This window comes from Sphaerodactylus townsendi, linkage group LG06 (assembly GCF_021028975.2).
Source record: "Sphaerodactylus townsendi isolate TG3544 linkage group LG06, MPM_Stown_v2.3, whole genome shotgun sequence".
Classification (NCBI taxonomy): Eukaryota; Metazoa; Chordata; class Lepidosauria; order Squamata; family Sphaerodactylidae; genus Sphaerodactylus; species Sphaerodactylus townsendi.
This window is the reverse complement of record NC_059430.1, coordinates 51872839-51887383: the sequence shown is the minus strand read 5'-3', so window position 1 is coordinate 51887383 and position 14545 is coordinate 51872839. Positions and strand designations below refer to the sequence as shown.

General features: G+C 42.8%; 1 protein-coding gene across 3 annotated transcripts in view; it reads right to left on the bottom strand.

The window, feature by feature from the left end:
- SLC6A15 (solute carrier family 6 member 15) overlaps window positions 1-14545 on the bottom strand; it is a 43735-nt gene that overhangs the window by 11864 nt on the left and 17326 nt on the right. For all 3 annotated transcript variants that reach the window (XM_048501289.1, XM_048501290.1, XM_048501291.1), the window contains exons 5-6: window positions 8865-9046; window positions 427-537 (exon numbers count right to left, since the gene is read on the bottom strand). In XM_048501289.1, coding sequence (XP_048357246.1) covers window positions 427-537; window positions 8865-9046 — 293 coding nt within the window. The remainder of the gene's footprint in view (window positions 1-426; window positions 538-8864; window positions 9047-14545) is intronic.

Genomic DNA, 14545 nt, shown 5'->3' with positions numbered 1-14545 from the left:
GAATATGCAGCTGCTTATGAAAACATATTCAAGAGCACTTAATGTAAATTAGTTATCCCACAGTAAACTTTCCCATTGCTCTCATGGTGATCTTGCTGGAGCGTGGTTAATCTATACATTTATGATGAAGTGTGGATGTACCATACATCAGAGCTGCTTGCCCTTGCTGAAATTCCATATCAGTGGATAGTGCCCAATGTATTGGAAAGATCCTAGTTCCTGTGAGGGAAGGCTTGGTTATTATGATATAAATAGGATAAAACTTTATTTTTGCTGAAATAATTTCTCACAACAGGTACACTGTTAAATCAATAAACTATCCTTAACTAGGTAAATATAATTTGATCCTGGAACAAGACCAGAATTCATTCAGACATAAAACAATGTCCAATGCAGGCAAATCATTAGTGGAAACCAAGTACATACCTTAGGTGTAAACATGTGACGAATACCATCCAGTGAACCATTTAAGAGCAGTCCTCTGATTAGAAAGCAAATAAGTACCAAATAAGGGAAAAGGGAGCTAAAATACATGACCTGAAAAACATGAAAGGCATTTTATTTCATTTTTTATTGTTTGGATATTCCTATTTCATGCTTATAAAATCCAAATAAATAGACAAATTGTGTTAGCTTAAATGACAGCTGGAGCATTATAATATGTGGATTCATTTCTTATATTATTCAAAAGAAATCTAAGGTTTAAAAAATTCAATTTTTTTCTGATCACCACTGAAATAAATTGTATCACTAAGAAATCAATGCTATTGTTTTCAAGAAAAAGTATGACATGCTATACGTATGAGAACTCACAGCTGTAACAGCGTAGCTGGTTCTTTTAGAATCACATTTCTAGAACTATGAGATTCTGTTGTTGGCCAAGAAAACAAGTTTCTATATCCTAGGGCAACTGTGGAACTGAAGTAGAAAACATAAGTCAGGAGTCAGAAATATTCTAGCTGTCTGCTGAATCCAAAACATCCTAAAGACTAACACATCACTTGTGGAATCAACGTTCATGAGCATGAGTCTACCATAAAATGAATTCAAGCATTTTTCTCTTCTCTCTCTCTCTCTCCTATCTTAGTTCCTCTCATTGCATTCTCAGATCTAAACATCATCTTGTGTTGCATAAGAACCAACACAAAAGATGATTCCAGAATAAAAAATATATTGAAATCATAGGCTGAAATCCTTCCCAGTCAGAAGCAACAAATCACCAGGTTGGTGAAATATTCAGCTGAGACATACAAACACAGACTAGCACTGATAGCCAAAATCTGGTGCCAGATGTGTCCAGTGGAGTATCTGCAGAAAATGAAGTCTGGGGCAAGAACTGATTTTGTGCCCCTCCCTCCTTTGACTGGCAAACCACCTCTGCTTAACCACTTGCTTTGAAAACCCCATCAGGAGTCACTATAAGCCAGTTGCATTTGATGGCATCTTGCACAGACACACATAAATAAAGAAGAATTTACAGCTACAAAAAGTTTTTGAAAGGGTTGTAGGCAATGCTTTTTGTCAGAGTGGCTAAATAAGAGTTACAGGGATTGAAAGTCTACACTAGTAACTGAGATTACATATATGAATGCGACACTTAAATGGGAATGTTCAATTTAAGTGGTTCTTAGTTAATCCAACATATGCTTGCACAGGGTATTCACATCCTACATGAATAAGATTGCAAGGCCCTTCAAGAGATCCCATCTAGAGGTTGGTTTGCTTTCCTCAAGGTTGCATCAGCCACCTACCTTGCAGTTTTCTAGATGCTATAACCTGGGAAGCAAATGCAGAGAAACAGGGGTAGGAGGTTCTGGAGCAGTGGTTCTCCACCTTCCTAATGCCGTGACCCTTTAATACAGTTCCTCATGTGGTGATATATATACCATAAAATTGGTATATATAAAATATAAAAAGACCGTTTTCTGATTTGCCCCCTTCTGAGGGGCTCCCTGGATCATATGGTCCTGGACAATTACCATCCCATAGCCAGAGCCCTTCTTATAGATCTTGAAAGATCTGCACTGGCTCCTTTATCGCTACCGTGCCCAATTCAAAATTTTGTCACTAATGTTTAAAGCCCTGAATGGCTTGGGTCCCACCTATCTGAAGTAGTGCCTGTGCCCATAGCCTGCCCAAACACTGAGATTGAGCAGGAAAGAAAGTAACTTTGTTAGCAACTTTATGCACATGGTCCTTTCCACACCAGGACAAGTTTGTATAGTTTTCCCACTACTGCTCTAGCTGCCAGTACAACACAGTAGCAATGATGCTTTCACATGACAGTTTTCTCCATATTTTCCCTGCCCTAGTTTCTCCCCTGCACACACCACCAGGACTTTTCCAGTTTTCATTTTAAATCAAGAACTGAATATCATTATAAACATAAAAAACTGGGGTTGGGGGAACATAAGAATTCCAAGCTTTCATTTAAAAAAAAGTAAAGATTTCATTGTGAAGATAGAAGGTAAAATTAATATCTCCACAACAAAAAAGGCTTGAAACCTACTTTTTAAAAAGAAATGAAAGCTGGGAATTCATAGGACCTGATATACACACAGTTATATCATTATAAATATATAACATTATTCAAATGCTGATTTGAAATTAAAAAGACCAAAACCCACCCTGTGACTGAGGGACAAAATGACAGGTTTGGGAAAAATCAGGAAAAAAGCTGAGAAACCCTGGGATCACAATGCTCTTGGAAATAAGGAAAAACTACATCTGGCACTGCCTTACCAAAGCTTATGTCACAATAAACGTGTTAGTTCAGTTGTTAGTTGTTAAGTTGGAATGAGACTTTTGTTACTTTGAAATAACCATATAGACCTGTGGTGGCGAACCTATGGCACTCCAGATGTTCATGGACTACAATTCCCACCAGCCCCTGCCATGAACATCTGGAGTGCCACAGGTTCACCACCAGACGTTGCTAATTTTGTCAATTTACTGTGATTTATATTAATGTACAGAAAAATGTAATTACAGTCAGTTCAAGGAATAGAACAAAAGAATATATTGCTCTAGAAAGGAAAGTAGAACAAAGCATATTCCCAGTGTTGGCAACATTGGAGTCTCTGCATCTAAACACTGAATCAATCCTGTTCCAGACCTGGCTATATTTTAATTATTTCTAGCTTTACTCAATCATTTCTAAGCTGAAAAGAGATTTAAGAAATGATCTCTTGTACAGTCTAAACATCTGAAAAGATGAAAGCTAGAAACAAGTTTCTCTGAAGCCACCAATCTTTAGAAAGTCACAAAGAATGAATCATATTCAAATCCCACTGAAATGAAGCTCACAAAAGAGCAGTAACCAGTGAATTGTACTTAGTTGGAGCAAGATGTGAAGAAAAATACCCTCCTTTATTTACCATAGGTTTTATTTTATCACATACCAGTATGACTCATTGCCCTAAGGGCAGGAGGTCATGCTAGAAGTTCCCATGTGACTAGTTAACTTCAATGGATAGTTGGAAGAACACATCACCATTTGATTGACAAGTCCAGATGATTTACAAAAAAAATGCATAATTGCCTCTGCAATCTTCTACTTTGTAACCTGCAATTACTGCATTGATCAATCAACGAGAAATACATCTCGTACATGTCTCTTAAAGAATTATCTTTTCCAATTTCAATGGAAACCAAAACTTTAGGCAAGGGGCCTTTCCCCACTCTCCCCTATCCCCCCTATGCCGTGTGCTGCTCTCAGAGCGTGGCATCCCTGGCGCGTGCCCTGGCGTCCCCACGACCCCGCGCAAAGGCGCCCTTTGCAAGAGTGCCAGGGATGCCTCGCGCTGAGGGGGCGCAACAGCGGCAGCGTCGGGGCGGCTGTGCTATCATCGCCCCTCTTGTGGGGAGTGCCGGGGGACCCCGCGCTACTCTCCTCAAGTAGCGCGGGGCTTAAGGTAAGTGGGGAAAGGCCCATAGTGTCAGATGAGTCAGATCAGTTTTGGATGAATTCAACATGGTAGATGTGCATTTCCAACTGAGAAGGGAGCAAAAGAAAGGGGGAAGTTAAGAAAAGAGAACTGGAAACCCACTTGAACTTTTTTCCTCCTGTTATTTACTACAGATGTGCATTGGATACTAACCAATCAAAACCCCAAGACCAATTGATATAGTTATTATATCTAATCTACCTTGAAAAAATGAGGTTAGTTTATAATATTCATAACATTTGGAACTGTTAATTTTTCGAGCATGCCTTATCTAGTTTCAAGTTCCTGGAGGTCATAACAAAGGCAAGAAATGCAGTAACTGAGAGGGATATTCTACAAACTACTGAGATACATAGATATTGTCACCTCACCAAAAACGTTTGTACTGAGAGGTATTTATTTTCTAAGTTTTTATACTGATCACATCTAAGATCAATGACCTGGGAGGGCTTTGAGTCGATTTCTGCTTCCTGTTTGCTTGTCATTCTGTTCTCTGGAGCTATACCTTGCCTGGCACAAAAACAAACATTCTCTTTGTACACACTTGGGGGACGGGGGAAAGAAACCTTTTAAAATTAATTTTAACTAAGTGAATTAAGCAGTCAAACTAGATATAACAAGGGGATCCTCATATATTTATACATAGGTCCAGATATTTGCAATTAAAATTGAGGTAATTTTCATTTTTAAGCAAAAACAGAATGCTTAGGTGAAGGAATAAACTCCCTCTCCACTACAGTATCCGATCTCACTGCACTCCATTTCTTTCAGCATATATCTCCTGACATTGAAGCTGGACTGGAAGAAACATGTTGAAGAAACAGAGTGTAGAGTTTAACCTTCCATACTTGCGTCTGTTTAAAAATAGATGCCTAAAACATAAAACATGCATGGGTGCATTCATCTATAAATAAAAATAAAGTTCATAGAACAGTGTCTTGGCAGGGAAGTTGAATGGAGCTTAACAAACTGAGCCTACCCTTACCCATTTCTAGCAGGTGCAGACCAGAGAAGGCATAATTCTCATGCTAAATATCGTTTCCAGTGAAAATGTAATTATTTGCCTTTTATTTGTGCCCACTACCCAACTATTGCTGAACAGTTCCCTGTGCCTATTTAGCAAGTAAAAATGTAATACTCTATAAAATAGGTACTTTTTTATTTGTCTAAACACTGGTGGAGGAAATCTCTTAAATAAAGGATATCATCCCTCATAATGTCATCACCAACTAAATACATAAGAACTTAAGAAGACCTCTTCTAGATCAGACCAGTGGTCAATGTAATACAGTCTCACATACTGACCATCCAGTTATTCTGAAGGACCAATAACAGGACATAGAGGCCAAGGCTTTCTGCTGACATTGCCTCCTGGCACTGGTATTCAGAGGTTTACTGTCTATGGATGTGGAAGTTCCCTTTATCACCACAGACCTATCCTCAAATCTTTAAAGACATCTATGTCTATGGCCATTAACACACACTCTGTCAAGGAATTCCACATTTTAAAATCTCTCATCACCCCCAACCCCGCTCCCTTCCCCTTTCTCCCCACTCCACCTTGCCAGGCCTGGCCTGGCCTGGCCTGGCCTGGCCTGGCCTGGCCTGGCCCCGCCCCGCCCCACCCCACCCCACCCCGCCAGCCTGACCTGTTTTCAACCAGCAGAAAGCTGTTTTCAGTCAGCAGAAAAAGGTAAGTGGGGTGGGGGTGGGGCTATGGGGGCGGGGCCATGGGGCCATTTTGCCCCAGGCACCATTTTCTCCCCCTTCGCCCCTGGTTGCAGTAGCTGGCAAGAGCTGAAAAATAGGATTTGCTGACTACTGAACTTATCATTGACTCCACTGCAGTCAGCACCCAGATACAGAGCTGCCCCACTTCACATTTCCCGGAGAAAAGGAGAACTACTTAGGGCAACAGACAAGCTTCAAGGCTCATCCAGCATCTTCACAGGAAGAGCTTCTGCTGTGGCTAGAAAATTTTGTTTAGCATTAGGAAGAACGCCCAGTTCTGCCTGTGCCTTCTTTATAGTGGATTATGAATAGGACTCTGCTATAAGACAATGGTTGGTGAAACAGTATTGTTATCATATTGTTGAAGAATTTTCCAGTCGGAATAAACTGACTGTTGTGGATTTTTCAGGCTATGGGGCCATAGTCTGATAGATTTTATTCCTAACGTTTTGCCTGCATCTATAGCTGGCAACTTCAGAGGCACTCGGACACATGCAAATGTGCCTCACACACACACATACACTGTGATGTGGACAAAACATATAACCCACAAGACAATCACTCCTCACTGTTCCAAAAAGAGAAACACATCTTAATGTGAGATGCCTCTGAAGTTGTGTGTCCTGGATGCAAGCAAGACATTAGGAACAAAAACTACCAGACCACAGCCGCACCGCCTGGAAAACCCGCAGCAGGCCAGTATTGATATTTTGGGGGGTGTTCTCACAGTTGCTTTCTGTTGTGTTTAAATAAACTGGTTTTACATTTTGAAGTTTGTGAGAATGACCCTAGACTTTGAACATGGTCCTTCGGACGAAAAGGGTTATATTTGATTTTAATAATTTCCAACACAGAATTTGCCTTTTTCATTGGCCCTTTCCCCACTTACCTTAAGCCCCGCTCTACTTTCCTCAAGTAGTGCGGGGTCCAGCTGCACACCCACTTCAGGGGCGGCGAGAACACAGCCGCCCCGACGCTGCCTCTCTCGCGCCCCCTCAGCGTGCGTAATTCCTGGCACCTTTTGAAATGGCGCCTTTTGATGACCCCGTGCAGAGCGCGGGGTCATGGGGAAGCCGGGGGGCGCGCCAGGAATTGTGCGCGCTGGGAATTGCACGCAGCAACCCTCGGACAAAGGTGAGTGGGGAAAGGGCCATTGTTGCAGCACACTGTGTAAATATTTTCACTGAGCAATCCTCTACAATCCCAAGGTCTCTTTCCCTCTCCGAAATAGTTACATTGAATTGAAAACCAGTGGACATGAAAAACCAATTGATTGACTAAAATAATTATGACTTGAGAGATACTGAATCATGATTTTTTAGAAAAGAAAAACTGAAAATAAAAACTATTGTTAATGAGACATTTTATTATCTATCACTCAATTACTATTTAAGCATCTGACAGAATTATTCCCAAATCTGGTTGATTAATCTTACCTTTAAAAAGTGCTACTTTAACCAAGTCTACTTTAAATCATACTGAAATCTGCTCAGTTGGTCTTATTCCCAGAAAGCAGTGCTACAGCTTCATCCAGAGGGGGTGGGGTTGAATTGTCATTGGGGGACAGCACAGTCCTACATTGGCAAAAGTAGGTGCCTCTCCAGCGCACCTACTCCAGCAGAGGGGCGAAACCACTGTTGGGTGGCCACTGTAGCCTGCTGAGAAGCCTGGATGTGACCCAGTACACTGTGTAATCACCACTGCTGGCCCTGCAAGCATAGTGGGGGCATTCCAGAGGTGTGATTGGGGCCCTTTCCGCATGGGCCATATACAGCGTCCCAGGGATGGCAAAAACACCATCCTTGGAAGACCGTTTGCACAGGACGCATTGCTGTTTCGCAGCAGCGCCGTGCTGGCTTTCCCCGGGCGGCGTGAAGCTGCCCCTGAAAACCTCACTCAATGAGCAAGGTTTTTGAAAAACAGTGTCCTCCCACTGGCGCGGTGCGAAACTCCGGGAAGACGCTGTTTTCCCCATTGGCTCCATTCACCATCTTGTGCAGTGTCCCTCTGGAGGGCTGCAGAGACCCGCCCATGCTGCCCTCCGACCTCTGGAGGTCTCAGGGCAGCGTGGGCGGGGCCCTGTAGTCCTCCAGAGTGATGCTGGATGGGATGGTGAGTGGAGGGGAGTGACCGGCTGAGGGGGAAGTGCTGGCCACTCGCATGCTAGCGTGCAAATGGCCCCCGAGCCTCCGCCGGCATAAATTATGCTGGCGGAGGCTCGGCTCCACGCGTGTGCGGAAAGGGCCTAGGGGTGGATATGAGGCGGCCCAGGACATGGGCTTACATCACTCTTTTGGGTGGTTTAAGCCCACTGAACCTAGTGGAGGTCTTTTTGGCAATGGGGAGGGGGTTTTTTGTATTTTGCTTCCGCACTGTTGAAAAACCCTATGGAGGTGGTGGGGTGGTGCTGAGGGCTCTGGATTGGCTGTAGAATTGCAGTGTAAATGCCTGAAAATAGCTGAGAGTATTTAGTTAATCAACCATTAGTCCGTACATAGGACTGTGAGGCTTCTTTTCATCTTGATTCTCTTGTGTTATGTCCCATCTTTCTGGCACCTATGAGTTCTAATCCCCTGTTCTCTTTCCAAATTCTGATGCCTTCTTTAAGTATAGTCATGCCATCTGCTCTATAATTTTTCCAGCAGTAGTTGGCTCATATCTTTGCATAACTTCCTGCCTTCTTATTCTGGTCTGATCCTGTTTCATGTGCTTCTTCCCACTTGCATATTCCTTTAACAGTTACAATCTGGCATGTGGTCTCCTCACTTCTCTTGGACACAGGTACCCAATCTATGACACCTGGCCTAGCAATTTGTTTCATTAGTCTGATCCTGATCCAGAAAAGAAATGAAAAAATAATTAGGAGAGAGACACCTGGCAATTCAATTCTTCCATTCCTTTTTTTTTCATTACATGCATGTATCAGCACTACACTGAAAATGAGTTATAATTATCAGCAGAATCTACATAAAAGTTCTCATACCACAACACTCCCTCACTCTTTTTATCCAAGGGTAACTTCTGTAATAGACTACCAACATTTCTCCACTTGGGATTACAAAAAAAAAAGCACAATGAGTCATAGCTTACCCATAGCTTTGCCCATACAAACTTTATGAGAAGCTAGGTAAAGGGGTGTGGTGAGAATTCAGGTGGCAAATATGAGGAATGCCTACACAGACTCACCTTGCCTGAAGACTGAATTCCTTTTATCATTGCTAGGCATACCATCATCCAGGCAGCCAACAAGCAGATTGTCATTTTCCAGTTTAGACCTCCACTCTCCGAGATAGAGTTGGAAATATTGAGTGCTTCCCGGTACCAGTAATAAGTGGTAGCTGAGCTTTTTTCACATTCTGGCTCCACAACTGACAAAACAGAAACAAACCCAGAAATGGTTACTTCTAGGTATCAAGGAATTCAAAGCATTCAGAGAAAACTCAAAATAGTTCTTAAAGAGCATGATATTCTGATTTACAAAATACACATACTTAGATTGCTGATAACTCAGGAAACTAAGTTTTTTTTTACAGACCTGGTATAGTAATAACTGCAAATGGTCATATGTCATGCAACCCTCTCATATCCATGTGGCAAAATAAGCATATTGTTTAAGATTTGTGTATGTTTGTTAGCTTTTAAACTGGTTCCTAGCTATCCCTTTCATATTAGTTTGATCTGAAAGCAGTTATCAGTTGATGTTATTTAACTGCATGTCATACAAAGCTTCAGTTGTCTGTTTTTACACATTAAATCTCTATTAAAGAGTCAGACATTTTTCCTGTCCTATGGTTAACCTTATTTATGAAAGAGATTCCTCAATGTCTATTTTATGACAAAAATGAGAGTTTGGGAAGACTTTGTATACGTGTATAAGAATTAGGCATTAATGCACTGGAAGTGAGCTTTGCTTTTGAATCCCATTGCATTGAATCTATCGGTTTCATTTCATTAGAGTTGTAGAGTTGTGAGTAAGTCATCTATTATAAACGGCATGTCTCTACCATGACATGAAGTCTGACCTCTATGCCTATTTAACTGGAAGTAAACCCCACAGCATTAAGTTAAGTTTATTTTAGGATAACTTTGAAGGCTTAAGAATACAGTTGCAAACCTACAGGTGTGGAATGGAGATGTTCTGGAATCTCAACTGATCTCCAGACTACAGAGATCAGTTCCTCTGAAGGAAATGATTGGTTTGCAGGTTGAGCACTATGGCATTATACCTTGCTGAAATTTCTGTAAATTGGTTTCTTTAAAGCCATGGTGGAGGAAGCAGTTGTGGAGGCTTGAAGGCTAAAATAGCCAGAGAAAGGCTCTTTTGCCTTTTTCATGTGGAACTCATGGAGAACGCATGGGGAACAGTCCTGATGGCAACCACTGGAGATTCACCATTCAGCTTGGCAGCCACTACTCAACTGGGCCCAACTTGCCCCATCCACAGCACAACTGAACCCAGCTTGGCCTGTCCCTGTCTCAGTGGTGTTCAACATGCCATTTGGCCTGGAAACCCCATGGCATCAGACCCCATATAACTGAACCAGGCCAACAGCAGCCATTGTGCAACAGGACCAAGTTCAGTAATGCCATTCACTGTGCAACCCAACCAGACATTTCCCAGGGAAATGTTGCTGGTGGAAGAAAGAAGGGAAGCTGAAGACAGGGGAGCAGATAAATATAGGTTGGCAGGTGGGAAGACCAGAAGGAAGCATTTAAAGGGTAGAGACAATGAAGCTACCAGAGAAGAGAAAGATATAATACAGGACAAAATTAATGTCCTCTTAAGTCTTTGCACTTCCTCCACCTGTAGTGATATAACATTATCATCATATATCTAGGCATATCCATCTATCATCATATATCTATCATCATACATCTAAGTCTTCATCTGCTTATATCTGTAGATCAGGGCCACACTGACGGAAGGCAGATTTTTCAACAAACTTGGGGGACCCCACCCTCCAGATTGCAAAAAAAAAGCTCAAAAATCATTGAGGGTTTAAATCTCCCTAAAAATCAAAAGCGTCTTTTGCACAAGCACAAATCATGCAGACCCCTTCAGCTAGCCTGTCAGCAGAGGCTCTGTGGGCTAGAGAGTCAATGGTGGGATACTGGGTGAGCAGGCATAATGCCACCAATGAGGGCAGCAGGCAAACATGCACCACCAGTGGGGGAAGTGGGCAAGCTAGTACCACACTAATGGAGGAGGCTGCTGAGTGCCATGCCAACAATGGAAGGAAAGCAGACAGCTGAGTGCCACATCAGTGGTGGGAGATGTGTAGGTAAGCAGAGAGCCAAAGATGTGGGGAGACATAACAGTGAGTATAGAGCCAACAATGGTGGAGTGGGCAGGTTAGCAGAGAGCCAACAATGGTGTGGGGTGGGGAGAGTTGATGGGAGACAGCTAACAATGTGGGGAGAGGCAAGGGGAGAAGCAGGCAAGCAGGCACACAAGCCAAAATAAAAGAGTGGATAGAGAGAAGATAACACTTTAGAGGGGAAGAGCAGAAAAAAGAAAACAGAAAGGAAGGAAGATGAAAAACAAAAATAGGAGTGAGGATAGAGGTGCATGAGTGGGTGGGAGACAAGGAAAGGCAAAAAGCTGCAAGCAAGGATGGAGAGGCAAAGAAAAAACAAGAGATGAAGAGAAGTGGTGTAATCAGACTCTTCCTGAACTTTCCCATGTATATTTTAGTAGTTAGTTCAGACAAACATGAGGATACTTAAATATGGAGATTGGACCTGTGATCAGATAAAACAGGTATTTCTACATACCTGAAAATGTCCCAGAAAAATATGAAATTAACAAATGGGGGGGGGGGTCAAAAAATTCACAATGTGAAAAAGGAGGGCCTGTAGCTTTAAAAACATATACCCTCAGTGGTTATTGATAGGCAGCCATAAAGTTTAGCCTGCAGGCCAGGCATGTTTTCAGTTTTGTTTATGAAGAAAGTGGGAGGGGACAGGATCCAAGTTTGGTGCAGTTTGGTTTAGAGGGTCCAAAGTTATGGGGGGTCCCATCAGGTCAGACTCCAGATGATATCCTGAAATTTTGGTGCTGATACGTCCAAACATGCACCCCCTGCAGGAACATCCCAGAAATTTGCCCAAGAATCTTTGTTCTGCATTGAGTTTTCTGCATTGCTGTCAATGGGGGTTGCAGGCTGGGGGGGGGGGCACATTTCTGAAGGCACAGTCTCAAACCTTTCAGGGTCTCATCAGGAGACTGCCCTAATGATACCCCCAGGTTTGGTGCAGTTTGGTTCAGGGGGGCCAAAGTTATGGACCCTCAAAACTGTAGCCCCCATCTCCTATTAGCTCCCATTGAAAACAATGGGGGATGGGGGCACCCCCTTTGAAGTCCTTAACTTTGGACTCCCTGAACCAAACCTCATCAAACTTGGAGGCTAGCATAAGAACAGTCTCTTGATGATACGCTGAAATTATGGTGCCGCTAGCCTAAAAACTGCGCTCCCTGCAGGCCAAAAATGGAAAACCACTAAAAATACCCAAAAACAAACCTTGCATTTTGATGCCCCCCACAAGGTGGTGCCCTGGGCAGCTGCCCACCTTGCCCAATGGGCATTATGTCCCTGAGCACAGTACAGCCAAAATTTAAAATCTTATACCTGAATCTATATATTTTATTTAAGGAATGCCTGTCAATTTAAAATAGCAATCATTCAAACGTATGTGGATAATCTAAGTACTGAGAAGAAATAAAACTAGTAAGTACCTCACATGGACAGTTTGTGCAACATTTCAATCTATATATATGCTTCAGGCAATGGGAAAATAGTGTTAGAAATACAATTAAGATTTGGTTTTTTGTACTAGTTAAAGATCAAAGCATGTGATGACCATGAGATAATTAAAGCCCCAAGATAGACTGCATGTAATTGCATTTCATAATAGGCATATAGCCATGAATGATTGCCTAATTCTTGTTAATTTATGAAGCAAACAATATTATTCACAGGTATTTCATTACTCCTGTTGAGCAACAGGAAATTCTTGAAGGATAAAGATTCCATAACTTGGTCCCCACTATTTCATGCAAAACAAAACAATGCTACTACAATGTTAGGTTAATGTGGAATGTAGCTGTTAATTTTTTTTCCACCAGGGAATAGTTTACATAAAAATGGAGCCCCAAAATTGAGCTTTTCAGCAGTGCGGAGATTTTGCTATGTATTTTGTTTCCCCATGATGCTGAAGAGCATTCTAGAGCTGTGGGGCAGCATCACAGCAGTGATGCTGCTGAGGGCTCTGGAGTGAGCTGCCCATTATCCTATTTCCAGTTCTGAGATTTTTGGGGTTATGAATACTCTGATCACAGTTTTGAGAGCCCAGTAGACTTAGAGGGGTGTAACTTTGTTTAGGATTGCACTGCTTATATTTTATTCTGCTTTCTTAGACTTATTAACATGACTAGCATCTTCAAGAGCAATCCTAAACAGATCTACTCAAAAATGAGTCCCATCTTATTCAGTGGTTTTATTCCTTAGGACTGTAGCATTTCTTAAGTAAAGAAAAACATTTCTCTGTTGCTGGTATTTGAAAAACACCCACTAGGAAATGAAGTCAAGGAACACAAAGCAAGTCTCTCTCTCTCTCTCTCTCTCTCTCTCTCTCTCTTCTCGCCAGGGACGTAGGTATAGATTTTTATGGGGGTTCAGGTGTGGAGCCACACCCCCACCCACCCTGGGGCATGGCCACACCTCCCCAAGCCCTGGCCCCAGCCTCAGTGCTTATAAAAGCAGCTCTCTGAGGCTAGGGATGGCAGACTCCTCTGCCCCCCACCCTGCCCCCCACCAGCTGGACTCCCAGCTGGCAGCCAGCAGCCCCTTCTGCCGTCACCTTCGGGCTGAGGAGTAGCTAGGAAAATGGAGCCCCGTGTAAAATCTGAGTTTTGTTCCCCCCTATCCCCCAATGGGTGGCTGCTATGATGCTGGAATCCACCCCCAACAGCATTACTTTCAATGGTGTTTAAACTAGAGAGCCCAAATTCTCCTTTTAAATCCACCTTAAAGGGAGAATCTGGGGGCCCCAGTTAAAACAACATTGAAAGTGATGCTGTTTTGAGGTGGATTCTCCCCCACCCTGAAACAGCATCACTTTCAATGTTTAAGCTGGGGACCTAAGATTCTCCCTTTAAACTCATGCCAAAGGGGGTGGATTTAAAAGGAGAATCTGGGGAAATTTGGGGGGTGCTGCTGTCAGGGGTGCAATTGTTAAGCTAGCAGCTACAAACTTTCAGAGTATCTTTTGGAGACTCTGCTGATGATACCACCCAGGTTTGGTGAAGTTTGGTTCAGGGAGTCCAAAGTTATGGATCTTCAAAGGTGGAGTCCCCATCTCCTATTAGCTCTCATTGGAAACAATGGGGGATGGGGCACCCCTTTTGGGAGTCCATAACAATGGACCCCCTGAACCAACCTTCACCAAACCTGGGTGGTATCAGCAGGAGACTATCCTGATGATACCACCTAGGTTTATTGAAGTTTGATTCAGGGGGGGTCCAAAGATATGGACCCTCAAGTGGGTAGCCCCGTTTACTATTAGCTCCCATTGGAAACAATGGGGGATGGGGTACCCCTTTGGGGATCCATAACTTTGGATGCCCTGAACCAAACTTCACCAAACCTGGCTGGTATTAGCAAGAGACTCTCCTGATGATACCAGCCAGGTTTGGTGAAGTTTGGTTCAGCGGGTCCAAAGTTACGGACCCTCAAAATGGTAGCCCTGTCTACTATTAGCTCCCTTTGAAAACAATAGGGAATGGGGGCACCCCTTTGGGGGTCCATAACTTTGGACCTCCTGAACCAAACTTCACCAAACTTCACAGGTATCATCACCTGACGATA